This window comes from Schistocerca gregaria, chromosome 6 (genome assembly GCF_023897955.1).
Source record: "Schistocerca gregaria isolate iqSchGreg1 chromosome 6, iqSchGreg1.2, whole genome shotgun sequence".
In the NCBI taxonomy this organism is placed as follows: domain Eukaryota; kingdom Metazoa; phylum Arthropoda; class Insecta; order Orthoptera; family Acrididae; genus Schistocerca; species Schistocerca gregaria.
In genome coordinates, this window is record NC_064925.1 from 509,204,042 (window position 1) to 509,228,705 (window position 24,664).

The 24,664-nt window shown below is 39.3% G+C and overlaps 1 protein-coding gene across 1 annotated transcript in view; it reads left to right on the top strand.

The window, feature by feature from the left end:
• LOC126278924 (KH domain-containing, RNA-binding, signal transduction-associated protein 3-like) overlaps nt 1-23,740 on the top strand; it is a 1,426,848-nt gene extending 1,403,108 nt beyond the window's left edge. The window contains exon 10 of the mRNA XM_049979200.1: nt 1,478-23,740. Within this exon, the coding sequence (XP_049835157.1) occupies nt 1,478-1,587 (110 nt within the window). The 3' untranslated portion in view covers nt 1,588-23,740. The remainder of the gene's footprint in view (nt 1-1,477) is intronic.
• Nucleotides 23,741-24,664: the final 924 nt, after the last annotated feature.

The window sequence follows — 24,664 nt, forward strand, 5'->3', positions numbered from 1 at the left end:
GCCTAGTAGGCACAGGGTCCGACTTGGGGCCAGATAACGTGTTCAGTGGGTGAGATTATCGATGCGTATAAGGTGCGGATGGCGTCCTGTAGTGTAGCCAGGCATGCTGAATTCACATGGCTCCAAAGTTCATTGTGGTGGTTGGTAATCTGTCACAGCACTCCGTCTGTCGTTCCAACATACACTACATATTTTCGATTGGCGACAAGTCTGGTGATCTGGCGGGCCAAGGCAAAAGACTGACATACTGTGACACCAAGAAGGTACGTGTTCGTGAAGCACCATGTGGTCGTACATTGCATAACCGAAAAATGGCGTCTGGGATGTTGTGCAGAATGTCTTTCGCGTAGGTCACACTGGTCGAAGTGCCCTGGACACATACGAAACTATTGTGGTGGTGGTGTTAAGTTCCTATGGAACCAAACTCCTGAGGACATCGGTCCCGAGGCTTACACACTACTTAATCTTACTTACGCTAAGGACAACCCACACACACACACACACACACACACACACACACACACACGGAGAGAGAGAGAGAGAGAGAGAGAGAGAGAGAGAGAGAGAGAGAGAGAGAGAGAGAGACCCATGCCCTATGGAGGACTCGAACCTCTGACGGGGAAAGCTGGCGAACCGTGGATGGGCGCCTGAGACTGCGTGGCTACCCCGGCCAGAATTGTAGCTGCCTGTGATGTGATTCGAAACACACCAGGGATAATCGTCGAGGTGCGTTGGAATCTTATTTGACGATGCCATGCTTGCATTAATGTTCATGGCCGTCAGTTTCAACACATTTTGTAACGTACAGTACAAATGGTACGTTCATGGCCGGCCGGAGTGGCCGTGCGGTTCTAGGCGTTACAGTCTGGAACCAAGCGACCGCTACGGTCGCAGGTTCGAATCCTGCTTCCGGCATGGATGTGTGTGATGTCCTTAGGTTAGTTAGGTTTAATTAGTTCTACGTTCTAGGCGACTGATGGCCTCAGAAGTTATGTCGCATAGTGCTCAGAGCCATTTTTTGGCACGTTCATTGCGTCGGTGATTGTATTTGCAGTTGACTGAAACCAATGTAAGAGAAAAAGTACACAGTAATGTGATTTTATTCCTATTATCTCCTTAAGCTGGATTCTCCGATCCCGGTTTTCTAACTCAAATTATTCAATGGAGCATCCTCTGCGTCCTGCAAAATTTTTTCACGCTCTTACGGAAACTTTTTATACACCATCAGGCCTGCTTGCAACACCAAACACGAGCAGCAGGAATGCACTCTTGTGCCCGTTTTATCTGTCATTGAGGGATTCAGCTCTAATCATTTACATGCCCGTAGCGGTGTGTACGTGCACGAAGATACACTGACATCCTGCCTGCTTCACTTCTTTGTCAGGCACTGCATCAGAGCTGATACTCATAGAGTTGGATTTCGAGCCGATTTGTTTTATCTTCCCCAGCCTCCAGAAGTACCGGTTCCGTGTTGCAGTGACTCCGGACTTGACGGGCCGAGCGGACGCGTCCGTGCTGAAGATGGACCGCACGCGGTACCGACACGACCCGTACGCCCGTTACACCGGCCTGAAGTTGCCGCTGTAACTGTCAGCGAAACGCCTGCCAGCTGACTGCGGGGGCGGCGGGGGCCTCGACGTCGACGACGGTGAATGCGGCAGCGAAGGTTCCTCTGCGGCGACTGGAAGCGATCCTCACTGTAAACGTAGCAGCAGTCAGGGCCTTAATGGTTTGTACTTGAGTTCAAGTGGGGATCCGGAAGAAAAGAAGAAGTGAGGACCTGCATCAGTGGATTAACACATAGGGTCTCTGAGTCTCTGACACTGAGTTTGCCCCTCAATTCGTTCGTTACTTACATATTATTTGTTACATCTTCTTTCCATTCCTTTCGATTACCCTTCTTGACAAACAAAACAAAGAGAACAATTGGCTACTTGCTCAGTGTTCTGTATATGTGGGAAGGTAAGTATCAATGAGAAACAAAGACGAGTCTTATTTTTATGTTATACTTAATAAATTACAGTACACTAGGAACTGTATGAAGAGGAAGAAGGACTTCCTAAAATATATTTCATGTAGAACCGTTTTCCAGATTCACTTTGAGGTGATGATGGTACAGCAAGTTCTAGAATCCAATTCTAAATTAATGGCTCACTAGAGGAAAATCACGGCATATACCTTTTTCTTCCATGGTGAGCAGTTTCTAAAGCTTTATTCTGTCATGTGTCGACAGAGTCGATTCAGTAGCCTCTGGTAATGGTATATTAAGGAGACAATCATTAGACGTACTGTCATGCATCATGCATATGCTCGTATTATAACTACGAAGCTATAAGCTCTACACTTTTCGTCTCTTATCTATAATATATTACTTAGAACTTAAACATTATAATATCATGTTGTGTCGTAAATTTACGTTTATCTATGTTCGATCTTGTACCCTTTCTTTATGGGTCGTGAAAATGTAAAGACGGGTTGATTTTCACACAGTGAATATCTGTAGCAGCCTAGATGCCCGTGTGAACTTACTTGTTTCCCAGAACGTTTATTTCGAAAGATATAAGAAAGATCTAGAACTTCCTGACAGATTATCAGTTTGTACCAGACCTGTATATGAACCCAGACCAATACCTATCGCTGGAAGTCGTGCTGCACAAATTACGCTTTGGTCTGGACCCAACACTAATCTGTCAAGAAGTTCTACAAGAACGTTCTGAAGAGACCACACAGGCTGTTTCTCAACCACCGCCCACTATTCACTTTCTGCCAGATGTACTGATCTAGCAACGTATACAGAGTTAGATAAACGGAGGAGATATAACAGAGGTTTCAAGGTGTCATGTTTGCCCGGATAGCTCAATACGGTAAAAGACGAAGATCCGCTTCTACCCACTGTACGGTTGACTTTTGATCTGAAGTACATTTCAAGCGAAGTAGAGTAATACAAATTTTTGTGCTCGGGAGAAGTACATCGTAACTTGTTCACTACAAAAGGTACAGACCCGAGTCTCTTCTTAATGGGGAATATATTTTGTCTAAACAACCTGGTAAATAGCAAATAACTGCATATAGCTTGAATCGATCCGGTTTCTGGTAGACGGTGGGCAGTGTCTATAGGTAGTATTACAGCAATTCTTTGAAGCTTACTTCTGTTCTGGACGACGTTACTTTTTACCTTCGCAGTTTGAGCTACCTGTTTCGCTCGTGAAAATTATTACCCTTCACACACTACAGTTTCGCTAACTTCAGTGAACACTGTTTCAAATTTTTTACCCCTTCATAGACGGAGATTATAGTGACTGCTGTGCTTCCTTTCAGACTGTTAACCTGTAAACTGTTCTTGTATATCAGAATATCGTCATTTGAATACGTATTTTCCGATAACAGGCCGAATATTTTACGCACGCCGTCTGAAACCAGTTAGCGAAGAAGACGTGGACATTCATTGCAAAACTGAAAGTACATGTAGTTTCAGCAGTGAGTAGCACCAAGTAAATGGCGGATATTAACAATTTTTCGGCGCCAAAGAGTCTTAGGATGTCTTCTAGCACTGTCTGCACACACCTGCCAGACGTTGAAATTGTCTCACCTTATATCCGTCGACGTTCCCACTGGTAAGTAGGATTTTCTTTTTGTCACGTTTTGTGCATATTTAGACTTGTTTGTTTCTCTCTTTTGGTAGCTTTCAAACTGATATGCATGTCGAATCGTCTATTCTTTTTGTAAAATCCTATGGTGATTCTTGCGTTCAAGGCGTTGACTGATAAACCTGGATGGTTTTATTAGGAACACTTACGTAGAGGGCATCTCTGTAACAGAAGTCAACCTTTAACGAGACCGGGCAGCACTGGCTCACTTTAGGAACTGCGCAAGGTACATGGGTTTGGGTAAAAGCCATCTCTGCCACTGTAAATAGCCCTGAATGATACATGGAGTCGCAAGTATAATCTCATCTCCACGTTCGCCACTGTTTCAGAATATCATAAGGAAAGGAGCCAGCTGCAATTTCGTCTCTGATCTCGCCTTGTGCCCACTTAGTCCCAGAGCGCGCAATTGCGATTCTCCCCGACGCCGACGCCGACGCCGACTGCCCTCAGGATTATGCCACGCGGGGCAGCGCCGTTGCTAACCCCGATCGACGGAGTAGTTAATTTCGAGCGAATGTTGTTTGCTTTTGGATCTGCAGGGCTTTGGGAGCGGCCTGGCCGACGCGTAATGAGTTACGGCGCCGCGGGGAGTCCCCTCTGATTGGAATCAATCACGCTGTGGAATTACACCGGCACGAGCCGGGCGAATGCAGCCGCGGTCGAAGACCTGGGATCTCTGCCGCCAATGACCTCACTAAGCACGAGGAGAGGCTGTCTTTCAGTCCGTAACAAGTACCGAAACGTTTCGGTGAATCACATTTTCTTTGCGGCACAGTTCGTACATAAGCGAATACATCAAACATCGGCCTGTAGCACGGTGTATAAACCTTACAGTACACGATTCTAACCTTCGTCTAAAAAAATAAAACGGGGAAGCAGCTCACTCTAATCGTTAAATGAACTGGTTTGGCGACACGTAGCATGTACCCAGTGTAGACTTTGGCGTCCCGGAGAAGCGAGAACCGTTCACATTATCGCCGTCAGCTGTCCTCCATAAACCGATATGCTCATGTAAGTATTTTTTTTCTTTCAGTTTCACTTCCTTAAAAGAATTGGGCTTTCAACTGGTTTCACCTGTTACAAATTTTTGTTTTTCTGCACCCATATCGAGCTGATCTAGAATATGTGCATTAACCTTTCCATGAACAGATTACGATTGTCCGTAGATATCTTCTCTGTCTTGAAATTTACTTTCATCCTCCTTTAAATATCCCCAGATTTTTAATAACATTCTGTAGAATTACGTTAATATCATTAATATCTTCTTCATTTTACTTTCGTATAAAATATCGACCATTCATTTTGCACGAGTTTTCTATAGAAATTGATTTTTTCCCTTTAATTACCTGTAATAAATAGTTTTTTATGTCTTCCGAACTACGCTACTTCCAGTTACTTTGTTCATAACTTTTCTTACTCTACGAAGCTGCATAAACTCAATACGAGGACTTGACAGTTTTCATGTTCATGGTCTTCAGTAGAAAAATACTGAGTGTCGGAATCCCTTGGATGTCTTACTTGCACAGGTAAAATACAGAGGGCTTGAGAACCTTCCAAAGGTTAGTCAAATCTGTTTACGAGTCTATGCACAGAGAATCGAATCAATAAATGTGGTACACTAGTTATACATAGCTCTCTCCTAAAGCAGTTTCTTAATTAATCTGAACCTTATAGTTTTCACCTACTGTGTCTGTGTTTCCATTTATCTTGCCTGTTACAGAATTCCCTCTAAAGAAGAGTACCTCTTCACATAACCATTTCCTTCCGGTTTCGTTGTTTTGTTATATTTGTCGAAGCTTTCCTGTTTATTCCCACTAACATAATTCTTCTTCTTGAGCAACTTCGTGCATTATACGTCCTTCGCAATAAAGCTTTTTAGGTCCCTATAGGCGAAATACCTTGCACAAAAATTATTTAGATGGAGCAAATATTTAGAGACGTAGGTAAATCTTCACAAAAATGGATAAAAGACCAAGATATGAACTTCTAGACATTTGAGAAATTGTAGAGTACACAATGCCTAGAATGGAAAATATTTAATCAGTTTACGGAAAGGCGTTGAAAAATAATGTTAATTATGGTGAAAGTGCTACGAATAAAGAGGAATGATATGAAAATAGATATATTATGTTACTTAGGTTACAATAATGACATTGGAATCTCTAACAGTAACACACTATATTAACGACTTGAAAGAAGCAGGAGAAGCAACTGGATTGCGGACATTTTTGAAAATACTTGCAGTAGTTCCATGGATATTACAACCCGAAACCATACCTGAGAAGAGGCAGTAAAACGTATGAATAGCATTAAACACCTAAGCCAAGGAGTTACAGTCAGAGTACTTTTCGATAAGCCTCGAAACTGAGAGCCATGAAAATGGAAATAGTTATCAAATCACAGTAAACATATAAAAGAAAAAAATTCCTACATTCCAAAATTTTACGTTATAGCTGTGATAGAGCCAGTGTGCCCACATGAATACGAGTGTCTTATCCTCAACGAGACGCGATCGCTTGTAGGATTAGAAAGATGAGAGGTTACGATATTTCACATTTTTCTGGGTCCAAATAATCAATCTGGGACCTACATAAAACAAGCGAAACAAGAAATCTATTCTCAAACAGAAATAATTACGGTCCCAGTGAGTAAATGCACACGAATAATGAATGACTAAGTATGAGTGAACTTTATCCTCACCAGGTTAAATAAATAAATAAATAAATAAATAAAAAATATGTGATACTAAACGGAAAAAGAACAGTGCTACGTGGACATCAGAAAATACTTGTAGGAAACGGACATACGACGAGAAGGAACACAAAGTAGGAATTTCACCAGAATAGATTTAGTGATATTTGAGATTTTCTGAGATTACGAATGGACAAATGCTTTCAAAACATTAGAACGAACACCACACCAGACGTATCCAACTCAATAGAAGCATCTACCTGAAAGGAAAAATCAATAAATGAGAACAACTGTTGGAATGACGGTGAGCTTATCGTACGGGTAGATGGTCGACGAAATGAAATAATACTAACATTAATAATAATAATAATAACAGCGAAGAAATAATTTGAATAAACACAGGAGATTATGTGCAAGCGTCTGAATTACCTGTCCTTACGTCGGTAATGTTGAATACAGTAAATTAAACGAAATAGTTGAGTAGTTATACTGATACAGATCTTACGTTTGACAAGTAGCAGAACACACCAGGCCGATTCGTCGATCGTAGTAACGTTAAATCAGCAAAATCCACATTCGCTCCGGGGAGGTAAAAGTTCCGCTATTTTATCCGGTGCTTCGGCTCTGGAGGAGGTCCCACTAACGCGGAGTACACACCATCGTGTTCACCGTCCGGGCAGCTGTCAGCAGGTTCTCGCCATCACCATCACAGCCGGCCACCCCGTCACGCCTCGCTCACCCGTATTTGCCTGTGGCGTGACTTGGTGCTGATCACGCCACTCTGCCAGTAACGCTTCGCAGCGTCCGAGGCCTCTGCCCATCATCTGCCATCAGTTCACTCCGATATCTCGCCGGTCCGTCGTCAATATCTGGCCCTACGCTCGGTACACCCTTCGGAGACGGTTAGACACATACGTACCGTAACACGGCAAAAGGTGAGAGAATGAACGTTGCTATCCACGCCGTAACCGGCAGCCACCTTACACAGCGCAATGTGAGGGAGGTGTGGGCTGCAACTGACGACATGCAACAGAATTAAAGGATGTTGTCACTCATATAGCATAGCTTTTATACCGCATCAATTAAGACTATAAAATTTGCCTCGAGACATGCGTTCATGTACCGATTAATAGCAGCTTCTGCCGTTAATTACCCTCCCCTAGTCCCTCCCCCTGACCAACCACACGAAATTTTAATCAATCACAAATCAATATTTGTAAATGTACACTCAAACTCCATCTACAGCAGGTCTAGGACATAAAATCTCGAGAAAAATGTTTCAAGGACAATGGTGACGAAATAACGATTACAAGTTAATATTTACGCATACCAAGTTAAATGTCTCTGGAAATGTAATCTGTTCCCGAAACATTTCCGGAACACTAATCACGACATTAATATTTAAAAAAGCACATAAGTAAAGACAAATATTAGGAATCTACAACAGCTTAAACACCGACATGTGTTCCGAAACGAATCTCATATCAACAGAATTCCGTCAGTAGGAATATGTAATATTCTAAGAAAATATGGTGTAATAGGAGATAGCTCACACAGGTAGAGGTATGAAAGCAGTGTTAGGACGTCTCAATACATTAGCTAAGTGAGCTAAATATGCTAAGGCTGGGAGAAGGAAAGCTGCGTAATGTAGCAACAACATCAGGAAAAAAATAAATGCAGATATATTTCACACCACATAGAGTGTGAAGCTGTAAACTGTAGACGATAATTATACAGTTGAGTGTTAGGCACAATTACAGCTCTACTAAGGGCTGAAAGGGAACATATTCAAAATAACCATCCTATGCGGAATGCAATCAATATTTATGCACTCAGATTCTCTGCTGTGGCCTATGAACGCTAACATAATGATTCAGTGCATTGAAAATGAAAATGCAATGCCTTATTTCTTATGCATAGAGCATCGTTGCTAATAAAATTAACTTGAACAATTTCCTCCGTATCAGATAAAGTAATGAGCGGCACCTTACGCAACTGATTTTCGAGTAAAGAGGAAAAGAACGGAAAGGACTAGAAAGGTACATTCTGGTAAAATTTATGATTATGTTCCTGCACAACCTAAATGCGTTTCGTAACCTGGTACGGACAGCTGGAAAAACAACATTTTATGTAAGTAAAAATCTTACGGGACTTAAATTGTTCAGTTATCCCGGAACAACATCAGAAAGTAATATTTATTTTCATAAGATTATCTGTGTGAATTTCGTCGGTTGATGCTTCACCACTGCCCATAATAACAATACTTATTTGAAAACGTTTGTCTTCGGTATTTTTCTGAAAACTTAGACGTTTGAGTGATCACTGAAATCAAAGGATTTAAATTAAAAGATTCTTTCGTGGCTAGTAAAACACTATAAATTTTCCTGTGATTCTTCTTTCTTGGATTTGTGAAGAAATTTAGTTTCCCTTCGCGCAAAATTTTGTGGAAAGTTCTCACTATATTCATATGGCAATAACACAACAATACATTAGATACCATATTACATTCTGCCACAGTAACTTCGTATTCGTTGTTCGCAGCTGTCGAACAACAGATACATAACCATTGCAGGCACATTTAAGAATAAGAGAAACTCGTGTAAAGTAGTTTCCTGGAGAGGGAATCTGAAAAGAATTCCTTACTCTGTTATTTCTCCGGTCCTCCTTCCAGTTTCCAACACTGGTATTTTGCGATGAGTTTCTAGCTTCAACTGCGCATAGTTTGAGTTAATTGTACTATTCTAATTCAGCCACTATTTGAAAGAACCTCGTATACTGATCGTTGATACTGAAGAGTGGCAGGAGCTCTTCTCGACAATAAGGAGTGGCAGTTAAATGAAATTTGCACGTCCTCTAGATGTCGTTCTTCTACTGGAAGACGCCCGTTGAAGAATCCTCGCGCCACAGCTTGGCATCTCATTTTCAATTAGCTCTCCGCAGCGGTTGGTGCTTCTAACTCTAATTACTCACCCCGGCTGGCTCTCGCTGGTTCCTAAATTAAACTTCCAATTATCTGCAGCTAATTGACGTTTCGCATTTTGGAACTCCACAGCTCCCTGAGCTGAGCTGCTGAGCGAGAAGCGACTTTAAGTCGAAACCGTTACAAGTGTTATGTAATAGTACGCCAAGTGGTCTCTTTGCTCAGCCGACTTCTACGTAAGGCAAGCGATACTTCGCTGCCGTAACAGTTGTGTAACGAGCGTACTGATACTTCAGGTGCCATGACAGAGCGTTTCCTGAATGAATCGTCTGCACAGGTACCTTGAGATCTCAGTTAACAGTATTAGTCTGGGATGCCATGTTTGATTCATAAAACTTATCAATGACGTTTAGTCCCTACATTCGCGAACATCTTCAGAGATTAATCGGTAACTGCATCGAATGCTAAAGAGAGCCCCGAATTAATAGAAACATTATCAACCGTTTAGAGGTCACCACTATTCGTCACGTGAAGCCGAACACGGGGTTAAGTGTATTAAGTGATATCGTTCACTATTAAACGTATTTGGTAGCTCTAGCAGGTGTCATACTTCTCTATTACAACAATTTAAACCCTCACGTTCTTGTCTGTTAAAATTTTCATAGTGCAAGTTTCTCTATCGATTCTCAGTGCGGACGAGTGTGATAAAGTGTAATCTTGGTGAAAAAGCTAGTTTCACTAAATTTTATTTAATGGTCTCGATTTTGAACGGTATGTGGCACAGCGGCTGCTCTATCTGTTGGTCCTAAGCAACAGCTACGCTATTACGAACTTCCAGCACGCTGGAGCAACTGCGGAGCAGCAACTTGTCTTAACCAATGCAACTTAAAAACGGCCAAAGTGGCAAATTTGCCTTTTATTTATTTGATGACTAGTTTCGGGTTGGGGCCAATTTTCAAATTATCGAGATAGTAAAAATGGCATTTCCCAAAACGTAAGTACCACGTCAAGATAAACATATATATTTACGTTTCGTTACACGTATATGCTTGTTACCTTGGCATGGTTCATATATTTTGCGAAGTACCATTTTGACTATCTTGATGATTTGAAAATGGGTCCCAACCGGAAACTAGACGTCGAGTAAATAAATGTGAAATTTCCAACTTGGACTGTTTTCTGTTGTATTGAGTTACCAGTCGGTTGTACACTTGACTACGACTGTATGGATTTTTATGCACATCTTCTGTCGCTGGTAAACGACTTACATCTTTGGTAGTTCTACGCTTTCTTTTAGTTTCCTGGTCGACTTACAAATTGTTTCTTGGTCAAAGCTTTATCGACACTTTGTTGATGAAATGGAGAACAATTACACTCGTACCGACCTATACACCTTTTTGTCCTGTAATTCTTTCCGCCTGTACGTAGTACTCGTTCCATCTCTTTTGCTGAAGTTACAATTTTTCTTAAAAGCAAGTAATTCAATCCTTGTCGCAAATATACTGGCTCGAATGTTTCATTATCACTGTTCAACAAGATTTTATTTATACTTACTTGTCATGGATGACGGTTAGATTCCTCATGGATGTGTCTATGTGAGTGTGCTGCTATCCTGTACACTTTATGTCTCAGTGTTCTATCTGCTAGTTTGATGAATAATTAGTTATTGCAGAAAAATGTAGTTGAATAATATATGGACGCCTATTTTGGAGCAAGACAGTGATGATCAATTACTTTGAATCCAGAACTGTCAACACGTATTCTGCATCACGTGACAAATGGTAAAGTCCTCTGCACAGATCATCATGCACCTATAAATTCGGTGTCCCTAAGCTTTCAATGCAGTGTCCATGAATAGTTGCATTTACCGACAATAGCCTCTCAGACCAGAAACTATATCTAAACTCCAGTTATGAAAAGCTACAGTGAATCCATTTTAACCATCAGCTGTTTATTTGTCGCACTATTCATCCACCGGTTTCGGTTATTAACCATCATCCAGGATACAGGGTACAACAGATTAGTTAAAAGCCTCCCATATTCCCTTGAAGTTGAATAACAACGAAATTATCCAGTGAAATTGACAACCACCTGACATAATTTGTCTTAGAATACTGACACTCATATCTCACACCAAATGAGATGTCGGTCTATGTGACATGAGATATGCCTGTCAGTATTCTAAGACAATTTATATCAGGTCTTTGTACAATTTCACTGGATAATTTCGATATTGTTCAGATTCAAAAGAATGTGGGATGGTTTTAACTAATCTGTTGCATCCTCCAACGTGAATGATCAGTGGGACAATTAAGCAGCTGATTGTTAACTGCATTTTATAAAATGCTTTACGGATGTTGAACCTCACTTTGTAGTGTGCTTCCATTATACACTAACACTGGAAAAATGTCGCTCTGTAGAAGTGAGAACGTGCCCGTGAAGTTGCGTTCATGTAGATTACTCCTTGGATGAGCCATTGATGCTGTACTATCTGAAATAGGCTAGTTTCTACTTAATGTAATACCAGAGGTTTCAGAAGAGAATTGTGCAAAAACTACATGACAATCAGGAAATAGACACGTATTTGTGATTAACGCATCTTTCGAAGTTTTTAGCTAACATTGTTGGTGCTCAATATTTGCACCGTTTCTGACGCGGCGAACGACAATATGCGCGAAACAGCGGACAAGGCTTGCACAAGAGTGCGAGGCAGCAGCTCGCTTTGGAAGTCTATACCTCGGGTTGTCTGTCAACAGGAATAAATACCATGGGATAATCTTGTACACGTGTTCACAACGATCAGGCCCTACTGCAACTACACCACGGTGCCTATTGCAAATCGGTACAAGGAGAGAAGTTCTACTCATTGGTCATTTTTCTATACGTCTCGCAGTTGTAGCACAGTTGTCTTGTGCAACACTGGAGGTACTTATGAGCAACCTTGAACTTATTTTCAATATGTCCTACCTTGGTACTAACATTAACCTACCGATAAACTCTTGACAGGTAGATTGTTAATCGAAAATATTCCGCACATGAATTACATCACACCCGATTCCATAGTTAGTGTTGGGACCAAAACAACGAGATCTGTAACGCGGCCTACAATTGTGGTAAAATATCGTGGAGAGACATACAGACTCAAAGGAAAATTTATTTCTAATTAGCAGCCAATGGTAGTGTCACAGCCAACAATTTTTTTCATTTCATGAGACTCCAAAAATCCTTTTCCTGTCATAAATTAACATTCCCACTTATGTAATTGTTTACTAGCTCTGTCGAATTAATTTATTTGTGTATAAACTAGCAGCTATTGCCGTATTTGATGCTACGAAGCCCAACAGGAACACAGAAATAATAATTAAATCCAGGTCACAAGGGAAATTGTTCTTATAGGTCCCTTTTTATGTTGTGCATACGTCAGGTGAATATATGTCAAAATGTAATCCGAGCATTACTGGTTTTCAGGCTACAATAAATGAGGAAACGAATGTGAGAGGTAGACAGCCACATGCATAATTCTGCAACTGTTAACGCTGGAAGTGACCGCTACAAAATCCTGCGTGCCTGGCGCCGAAGCAACGCTTTGCGATCCCTGATCTGAAACGTTGACAGTCCAGGAACGCTCGCATTACCATACCTCCCGCATCAAAACATTCACCCTCTGCCGATGAATTTCGGAGTGGTTTTGCTCGATACACTGGCATCTGCGGAAACACTGTGCATTCGTACAGTCACGCTTTCATGCTTAACAAGAAGACTCAATGAAACACGTACTGCATCCTAGTAACGCACAACACATATCCTCTACGGATTTTGCCCCCTACGTAGCTGATTCCTACATTCCGTTACACTGAAATCGCTGAAAGCGAAATACTGTCACTACTTTTCATTCGGCTGAAGTGGTTCGATATTTGTAATTAATCCACTGGAAGACATTATCAGCTATTCCTAATTCTTAATCTAGCATCAGAATGATGAAATGTGTTCAATATGCGAAGTGGTGGGAAATAAAGGAAAACGGCAATCTGTTAACTAATGCAGGTAAAAGAAGAGTGGAAGAAGACGTATGTCACTATTTCTGTGAGTTACTCTCTGTTATCGTTATGTTAACAGATACGAAGTTACATGTTTGACTTATACAGTCTGCCTCATTTATAAGTCATGCAAAAATGTGTCGTGTCAGCCAGACAATGTTCACCGTATGTGTGAAGCCACAAGGAAACGAAGCCTTTTCGTGAATTTGCACTCCTTAATAAAATGTCATCTTCGGAACGTTCTGATTATGTCTACATAAAATAACGGGAAGCGGGAGCATCAGTTTCTATGTCGAAAATAATTAAGTCGAAACGGATGCTGTGTTGGAAAAAAACTAGGGAGAGAAATGAGCAGCGTTCTTGCCGAAAGAAGCGTTCCAGCATTTTCCTCATTTGCTATAGCGAATCCACAAGGTAATAATCTCAAGATGGCAGTTAAAGTACTTTTACCCCACACCTCCGAATAATGTTTTATTCAACGTTCCACTTCACTCGGTTATCTTCACATGGTACTACTCACCTAGGAAATAGTGCAGACAAAAGATGTGACGAATGGAACACCTCAGAAAGAGTACAGAGCAGAGTGTAGGCGCTGTTTACCACCCATTCCTAATATTCATGCATCTCTCATATTTACCGTTAGTGTTTTTTTTATTATAATTCTGTACGAGAAATTACAATACTGAGTGTCAGCGGCAGGAATACTTTCCGATATCACCAGGAGCAGGCCCCTAATCTCCATGCTTGAAATTTTAGTGGCCACATATGTGTGTCTAACTGATTGAAACCAGATTACCGGCAAAACAAATCTAGCGCATTTCATATTTATTTCGGTTGCGTAATTGTATTGTGGCAAAATCTATGCAAAAACAATTTCTATCCACACAGCTAAATTGCTCTCAGTCTCTGCGCTTACCCTCCACGGACGTTAGTCCGTTTATGGGGCACTGTACAGCATAAGTACGTGTGTGGAAGCTACATTCATACTCTCCTAGAGATGAGACAAAATATTATACCAATTGTATAGGATCGCTAAGAAATTAAAGGCAAACTGTACTCCTCAACAAGTTCCCAATCTTCATTATTGTTACATCAATGAATATTTCTAGTTGGAATGGTATCCATCGCGAGTGTACGCTAAATCATACGATTCCTTCCTCGTTAGTGGTTTGCACTGATGAAATTAAGAACTTCTGATCTGAAACGAAACGATCGTTAACTTGCTGCTCCACCACATTGTTCTTAAGGAAGAAGTTACACAGGATGCAAAGCCAATAGTTTTCAGTAGATATTCTGCTAACATTAAAGTAATTCATTTCCGATAGCTCTCTTTCCTTAACCCATCTCTCTATCTGGTAATGTTTTCAATAAACCACTTGCTGCGCGTAGTCATATTTTGTGGCTCGTTTCAGTACCATAGGACGAATTGCCTCTCATGATATTGCTGTTGTACAAAAGCCATTATCTCCATCGTAGCCTCCTCTGTAAACGGCTCTTACTCATACGAATGATGAGTAAATACCTAACTACTAAGAAGCATTGCGTCATCATAAAAGACGACAATATGGCTGATAGTATTCCCTAGTCTTTAGTTGAGGATGGTATGAGGAGAAAGAAAACCAGGTATTTGGATTTTCATCGTCATACACAACTCTTTAACCAAAAGTAAGATTTTTCATGTTGAGCTTATTAACGGCGTTTATTACCACACTAGTGAAACACTTAAAGGAATCGCGAAAATATTCTGTTCTAAACTTTTAATACGTTCACAGTACCACGTAATAGGATAACTCTTATTTCCAGTCTCTCACACATTTGTTTGTTTATTAACATTTGAAAGTATTTTCTCTGTGCGGTTGAGAAATGTTTGAACTCTAATGCAACGTAGAGATACCGCTAAATCATCGTTAAATACATTCTAAATCCCTATCCTGGCTGTTATACCAAAACAATCACTCTCAGAGTGAACTCAGCACACTTCTGCGAATAGTGTGTAAAGTATTTACACAAGCTGAGGACAAAGTTAGGGAGATAGACGGAAGATTAAAATTCATTTCATAGTAGCCCAAAAATTTCCAGAACTCAATGGAAGAATAATACCAACAATAAGTACGATCACGACGATCACTCCTGCTGATTCTACTAACTTTAGCACTTTTCCGGTTACTATATAATGCTTCTCAGGAACAACGAAAAGGTAGCTCACTGTAACATCTTTTTCTCGTGTCTTGATCAATGTTAACCTACCGAACTGAAATTAAATATAGTTCAGGACATTCTGCTATAGTAGACAAGAAACAAAAAAAGCACTAAATAGAAACTGTATAAACAATGTGTGTGCTCAGTTTCACTGAATACTAGTACGTCTTCAACACGCATTAATCCCTGCTGAAGCAATGCGAGGCTTACAGCTATTTGAGCACGTCCGGTTTATTTTCCATTACCAAAAATCACGAAACTTTCAACATAATAGTACGGTTTCACTAATTAAAAACTATATCTTTACTGTTGGCAAATTCGAACAGAGTTCTTATTAAATATGAGCCGGTGAGCATTTAAGAGCACGTGAGTGTACTTTTCGTTAACGATAAAAGTGTACAGAATATCTGGAAATGGAACTAAAAAGATTGTATGCAGTTAGTCTGTACCGATTAGGGAAGCGTGTTTACATATACGTACCTCTTTCCCTTCACCTGATACACAAGACGTGACAGAGAGCGCACTCGTAGAGAAAATGTACGCTAATCAAAAAACTGGGTGGAAGTAGCATGAGGCCAAACGTAACATTAAATAGCTGAAACGACTAAAGGTTCCTGTTTCACATCAGGTACAGCTGAATGACGATTCTACAGAAAATCATTTGACCGTAAATTTTCTTACTACATGCACAGAGTAACGTTGTCATGGGAACTGGAAAGCACGAACTGTGGCAAGAGCTGCAGAACCAAGTAAAATGCAGAGAAGAGACAAGAAAATTACTACAGTACCTGACTTAAGCTGTAGAGTGGTAGGACGCACAGCCCTTCGTCGGCTTGGAGGCGCCCGTGACACGTCTCTCCCGGACCGAATATCACTGCCATTAAGGAGCAAAGAAAGTGTGCACCCAGAAAAGAGGTTACGTCGTACCTAGAAGTAAAGGAGATGATGGAAGAAAGCGTTTCGGACGTGTCCGGGAGGCAGAGGTATCAAAGCAAAAAGCTGAGGTACGGTCGCACGCCGAATAGTATTTCTCTCCCCTGCTGCTTCTTTTTGGAGAGATAGCGAAGCGAGAACGTGGCCACAACACGGGAGCAGCGTTCTGCGGCTTATCCATCATTTACGGTAACGGCGGCGGATGCCGGCGTGGAAGGCGTGTGAGGGGGAGAGCTGAGGAAGGCGAAGGTGTTGAGGGAGGGGAAGCGGTCGAGTCCAGCAGGTAGCTGGAGCTGGCGGGTTATCGCACCTGCGCCTGCGCGCCCGACCTATCATCTGCCTCTGAATGATGCATAGTTGCTCCACGGCCATTCAGTATCCACGGGGCCCCCTTACGTGGAAAGATATCGTTCTTCCAGTGGCCGGAATTTCTCCAGGGAGCTGGACGCCGCGCATCTACTCGATCCTGATTTACCATTCGCCGTCGTCCACCTCCTCCTCTCCTAACCTTCTTCCCTAACTTCCCTTAAATTATTATTTTTCAAACGTCTTCACCGGTGGCAGTTATTTCACTGTATCTCTTCATGCATACCATACTCTCCATTGTGTATTTTGTGTAACATCGCAACTAACTAATATTTCCTTCTCACCCAACAGACTTTTTACCTAAGACAATGGATGCTAGTAAATGCATCTGAATCCCTATTTCCGTCACCATCATCACAATCATCATCACCCCCACGAATATCTACGTACTCTTCCAGTAGTTGGCCTTCACTTTGCTCTACCTTGATGTAGGCGTATTTGTGGTCAGGATACTGTTTCCCAGTTTTCTCCACTAGTCCTCAAATCTTTCTTACAGCGGGACGTTAATGAAAACACACACTATTTAAAAGATGCACTACACACACAATTTTGAAGACACAGCAATGGAATTTCGTACCACATTTTACATGAAATCGACACATTTACTTCCGTAAACGACGTGTAACTTTTTATGGATTTTAAAAAAATTTCCAAAACTAATTTACGTACTATTTTTCAGAAAATATTGAAGACACTTATACAAAATTGTCTCCGTTAAATCTATTCGTGTACAGTAAGCTGCTCTCACGAGGTCTCTTGAATGTATCTAATAGGATAACTTTATTACTTCCTTAATTAGAATTCTAAAAGTATAATTTAAAATTCAATACAAATTGCAAGCACTCTGCCCCGCATCCCAGCTTACATTCGGAATTTTAAATTTACTCTTGAAACTATATTTATTGGGTTTATAAAAGTAACTGAACAAAATTTCATAACTCGAGCTTTCATACATTATGCGAAAAAGGTACATAAAATTTAGAGTTGAGCCTAACGCTTTTATTATGTCACCCCTTCAGAAGATCCCCGGTTTGTACTCTCCATTCAAGGCTTCTCTTCTGATTTCTTTTTTTCTGCCTTCTTTCCTTTATGAGGTCTTCTATTGACTTCTATCTTTCTCAGGAAGTCTTAAGCGAAATTTCATATGTGGAAGTCCATTCTCTCTAATATCTTCATCTTCCCTACGTTCCTACCATTAAATACAAGAACAGCATCGTAAGCTGCAATTCTGACAACTGCTGCATTAGATGAAAATGTGGCAAAACAGGAACTGCTTCTTCGTAAAGAAAGCAGCTGGTTTGTTATTGTTTCTAAGATAGGGAACAAAATCACAGATGCTCTGCAAAACCGAACGGTATGCATTATAGCCTACTGGGTGTATCTTCAGCAAGTTTGCTTGAATGCAATCCACGGAATATTTCACAGAGATGATACTGAAGTGTTACTTAAAAAATTGGGCATGGCAGGAAGCTAGCGTCACGTTTAATTACTATTCGCGCACTTCAGTTTCATCATTGAAACTTTTGGAACTTACTGTGCATGAGTTCCACTAGTATATAAAAATAAATTGAACATCAGATCCAGCAATGTTTTCTGGGTCGTTCTATTGGTATTTTTTCCTCTGCATTTCTATCGAAGTATTGGTTTTGCAGGCAGTCACCCTCCATCCGTTTTACATGTCCAAACAACTTCATCCGTGCAGTACTTTGCCTCTCTGTCACTAACAGTCCCACTTGCATCTCTCCTCTCATGTCATCATTCCTAATTTAATCTCTTCTCGTTTACTGGAAGACTCATCGCAGAAACTAAATATGTTTCGTACACTTGTTGCTTGATGAAATCTGCCTTCTAAATTATACTGCACTCCGAGCTGAGTGTCATAATCGGCAGGAGGTGCGTTTAAAACATAGTTTGTTTGGCTCTCTCCGGAACTCGCTTATCCCACACAAGGTTCCACGATTGAGATTTAGATCTCATTCTTACTCCGATCTATACATATAGTTTGGGTTGTCATCCCTTGATATTGTATTTCCCCGGTAAATGTAAGCTTCCATACATTCTTTTTTCTCTCACTCTCTACCCCAGGTAGTTGTGCTCCTATTTACAGTCAGTTGGCACTCTGCAAACACGGACTTCAAATTTCCCTGTACCTCTTGTTCCGGTTCCCCCAAACAGCTACACCATCAGCAAAGACTAAAGCATTAAGATCATCATTTCCTATCTCCTTCATTTCCTTTACAACCATATTTACAAGTGCAATAAGAAGTAATAGCGAACGTGCACTACTGTGTCACACTCCAATGTCTGTCTTGGACCAGTCTGATCCACCATACACAACGTTCACAGCTTTCATACAGCACTCACACCTTCTTTCTTAGGGAGTTTAGAATCGTTAGTTTTTCTAAACTCTATCAGATCCTACACCTTGGCACAGCGTCACATGCTTCTTCCAGTTTCGGGAACACTGTTATGAGATCTTTATCCCTTTCCGCAGTACTTTTCCCATTAACTGCCTTAGTGCAAATATAAGGTCTGTTATTCCTCTGCTGCTTCTAAATCCATGTTGTTCCTCTTCACTCTGGTTTTCTAACAGCAATCTTAATTTTTTCTTAGTAACATTTTCCAGTGGCTTAAGACAGTGTAATAACAGATTGATTCCTATATATTCAGAACACTTTCTCCTACCTCCTTATTTTCTTATGACATTAAAACCAAATATGTTCCGAAAATTTCTTAATTTTTTTGAGAGTTCCTTCCGCAACTATCGCCTTTCAAACGTTCAACATATTTTGTTAAAACTGAAACGAATGAACCTACATTTATTTACTTAGACTTGTAAAATTTCCTCCAATGCTAAGGACCAAGCACATCAGACAGAAAGTTTCTTCCAGTGAACTCCATCTGCTCCCAGGTTTTCAGCTTCCTCGCAGTTTATGTCCATGCATTGAAAATCCCCCGCAAAAGTTCGCTTCTAAGTGGTACGAGATCTTCCTCTACTTTTACATCCATCCGCTGGTTTCCGTAACAGATTCTCCCACCTTTCACGGCCAGAACATATCCTGAAAGCTTCTGACTTCTTTCAACAGCGGTTTTGTGCTGATTGCGTACGTTACCTCTACTCAGCACTTCACTGTTTGAATCGTAGTCTCGATAACCCATTTTCAAAAGTTGCATCAATTATCTCTGGTGGTAAATAATGAGTTTGTATGCTGATTTTCCGACATTTTCCGGGTTTCACTTTTTTAAATGGCCAACTGCAGGATGAAAGAGGAGTATTATTGATACAATTATAGCGTCAAATTGCCGTGAGGAACGCATTACTGCACTTTTTGGAAGACTGCAGGAGCTTTCCCAATTCTACTGCTGATGTCTGCGTTTATTTGACTCATCAGTCTTTATTTTATGCATTGATTGTCTGCATGGAAATATATTACTGGTTAGAAGTAGATTTGAATGTGATAACTAGACAGACAAATGATGGAAAACTCTCAAGCACTTACTTTTCAGTATAGTCATTACGAACTGTTTTCATTCACTCTTCCCTGTTATGACTGTGTTTTTTGCAGTTAAAGATCTTTCTTAATTTTCTATCGATTTGTACGTTACAGTACACCATCTGCAGGCTCCTCTATGATAAATCGTTAATTCATGCGGATGGTAGGGTAGCTTTAGTAATACGTCTCGACAGAGGGGAGAATCAAATCGATGACCTTGATGATGATTTCCATACCGGCTTATCCTAGAAGAGCTTGAATATGGTGCATTCCATCAACCAAAATCGATAGAAAATAAAGCAAGACTTTCATGTGCGCTTAAAAAGAATCTCTTTGATTGATGTAATCCACATTTCGGGCATGTTATGTGTGATCAACAGTTTAACCTCTTATATTCAAATATAACAACATTCATCAGCACTATTGTCACTCCATTAAGAAAAATAATTATAAACATCGGCCATTCATGAAGCTTTAAGAGTATGTAATTGAGACAGTAAATCTGCAACGGGTTTTAGTAACGAATGATTGCACAAATATACGTCATACACACTCTCTCTTATCTCTTTGGTGAAGCCGACTTCATTTGCGGAGCATACGAAAAAAAGTAACGAATTACAGTAGAATATTTTCTGCATTACGTTCTTTCTAGGACAGTAATGTAGCATTTGTCATTGTAACAGCTATGTTATTTCACCTCCACTTCATTACATGCAGAAATCCTATAAGAAGTTGTGATTCATCTCTCAATTATTGCAGCTACAGCATGAAGCTACTGACTTCAGTCTTCTGGTCAAACAGTTTATCATGTCGTAAAATTACGTATTTTTCTTCTATTAAACTGTTGAAATATTTAACATAATTTTACGCAGAGTTTCCATTCAGGTGATGACATCACTCTTCACTCCACCATCATACATGGTCGCTTACGTTCGAAAAACTTTTGGATCTTGTGTAAAAAAAGTTCGTAATCTGAATACGAATTAATAGTCATTATTTTGAGATCTAGTGTGTGTGACTGTTTTTTTACAACTTTTCTGTTCTTAAAATGGTTGTCAAGATTCCTTAGCGAACTTCTTTCATTGACAGGACAGTTCGTTTTCATTGCTATTTTACAATGTTACATTGTACATTACTGTTGAGTAGACTTAAATCAATTATAATAACTAAGAACTTTATCCGAAAACTGCAGACATTATATATAACTCTAATAATAATTTCTTTTTAACATGTACCAATTTCACAATCAGTGTCAGTTATCTGTAAGCAGAATTAACTACAGATCCGGTCAACTTTAATGTCTGCTGTAAAGGACGTTTATTTTCTTGAGTAGTCAGTATATGTCATGCGAAAATTTTTTCAATTGCTTAAACAATGGATCTCTAATTTGTTTTCTTATTTTATTATTCTGTTGTGTTAATGCTATACTTTTAGCACTGTATTCTTCACTTGGCTCATAGCCCCACATCTTTAATCTAAGCTTATTTTGCCTTTTCACCGTCTTTTCTCAACAGGATTTACAACATTATCTAACATTATTTCTTGTTCCATGCCAGTCTGTTGTGCGCTGTGGTCATTCTATCATTCAATTATAACTAGCGAAAGAAGTCAGAAACATACTTGCTAACCTCGACACTTTAATTAACAGTTTAGCATAACTTAAATTTGCCAAATCTTTCACCTTTGGTGCTCTACGTATCTTGATTATCACTTTCTGGCGTCTGCTGGCTACAGGAGGGGCCTTACATCGGTTCTTATATGCTATAAATGTGGTGTAATTCAAATAATTATATGAACAAGACTGATAGTTGGTGGGAAATTCATGAATCAACAATGATATAGTTTCAAGAATATTTATCAAAGAAATAAATGCAGTTATTCACAATAACAAAACTATTATGGATAAAGAAGAGAAGTGTAGAGCTCTTCACAGTATACCTCAAAGTGTATAGCACTACCAGTCACACTAATAAGTGGATACATTTAACAGTTTTCAAAGATTTATTTTCAAATAAAGTGTCGCTCTTTTATTGAATTAAATGTTTGCTGGCTTTCAGGCACATAGTAACAGCTCCAGCTGACATGTGCCACGCTGTCTGATGTATGTATCTCTTTCATAAGTCAATTATGTAGCTGGAATATGTTTAGAAAGATGACTGTAGTAGGAAATCAAATACATTCACGTGTAGCATTGAATTTAAGTGATGCAAATACATAACTGCATTGTATATGGAATTTCTTCCAACGACTAATAACTATTTCCAGAACGAGTACTAGGCCGAGCATGAAGCACTTATATTAACACTCACTGTGACGTTAATAGCATTGTTTCATATAAATAAATATTGTGAAGTACGAATTATAGGAAAATATGTATTTTAATATTCTTAATGGCTGCAGCATCAAATATTTGTTTTTGCTGCTAAAAATATTAACAGTGTGTGTATGTGAAACACTGCTGCATGAATGACAGTACCTGTAAATAACTGATTCTAAAGCCAAAACCTCTTAAGACAAATTAAGGCAGCACATCTGTTTCAGTACAGTGTATTAAACTTTTTGTGTCTGTCACTTGTTAAATTTATTGGTTCATATACTATTTAAAATGGTTATTTCATGCTTTAACCAAATGAATGTAAAGCACAGAATTTACATTTGAAAGCTTCTAAATGAATGCCTGTATATTTTCAAAAGTTTTATTGAGTGTATTACATCATAATAGAAAGAAGTCAAATCCCAGTAAAGCTGTATAACTCATAACAACTAAGTAAGAAGGTGATATGAGTAGAGAATCATGAATATTTTATTGCACAATATGTCTCTTCATGGGGACTTAAGTTTGACATGGTGTGTTTAAATATATTACAAGCCTGGGATATTGGATAAAACTGTATCTTGGTAATAGTGACAAAACATATTACTTTAAACTCTTTCATTCTTAAAGAAGCTAAGTATTTTCCCAGTATTTTTTAGAGAGACATCGGTATTGGACTTGGTATAAACATGGTGACATATACAGGAGCATATATATTTCATACTGTTTTGTAAATATTTCACACTGTATTAAGCCTTTTGCATTACTGACACCCACTTAATAATGTGTGATGATGATCATATGAAAACACACTATATAAATATTTTCCACATGCAGAACATTCCTGTTAACACCCTCATTCCTTTGTATACAGACAAAGATGTGGTGGGCAACCTTTACTTATTTTCATGTTTTTTATACCCAAAGTAGACTATTATTTAATCTGAGCTATACATACTTTAGCGAAAAACGCCTTCATGAACTTTCGTCGACATAATGTGGCCCAAAAGCTTCAAATTTCACTGTACTAACAAACGACCACTTTTGTATGCAAAAGGTGAACCAATCTTTGTAGAAAAATGCACTTATTTTTGTAGAGCACCTTGTATTTTCTTCTAAAATATATACATTAAGCGTTACATTGTTGTACGTTATTTTAGATTAGTTTACATTAAAGGTCTCTGTAGTCAAAACGTTTAAGATTGAGAATAGGACTGTTGTAATTCTTTCCAGTTAGCAATAGTTATTGGCTGCTATGCTCACTAGGTGATCATAGTACCTGGTCACTCTTGTATGCCAAGTATTCGTAAAATTACCAACAACAGAGAATATTAATTTCTGCATAAACAATGCAGCTGTCAGCATAAATAACATTTTATTTAGACACATTTACTTCATTACTTGCATGATATAGGGTTTATCCCGTTAGTTAAATCTAGGAACTTTATATGTAATAAGATAGAGCAGATAGTATGTAGGATGTTAAAGTGTGTTGTTGCTTAAGATGGCACGAGCTTTAGAAAAAACTACATGCAGATTTAATAAGTGATGAATGCATAGTATATAATTAATATTTGTTAAACGCTGCTTGCAGCATAATAGGAATGCAGAATATATCACTTCCTGAATTATAACTATACTTGTTAATTTCTGATATGTCTTTATGTGTTTTAAGTACTGGGAGGAGTTTGCATACTGTAATTGTATATGAAACCTGACCTGCTAATTAAGATTTAAATAAAGCCTTCTAACACATATGTGCATAATTTTTCTGTTTATACAGTAAAATCTGTTAACACCAAAACATCCTAAAAATGTTTTTCATTAAAGTTATATAACTTCCACACAGAACAGATTCATGTGTACAGATCATAAAATCACTATAAAAACATTATATTAAAATGTTCTTCATAAGATGAGATATACTGATATTTAATGTAAACATAATAATACTGCAGCATGTGGATTGGGATTAACAGAAAATGTTTAAGAGTGTTTTAAAATTAATCTGACTAATATCAGTATTAACACCTGGAAGTACAAGAGAGACTAATCATCAACCT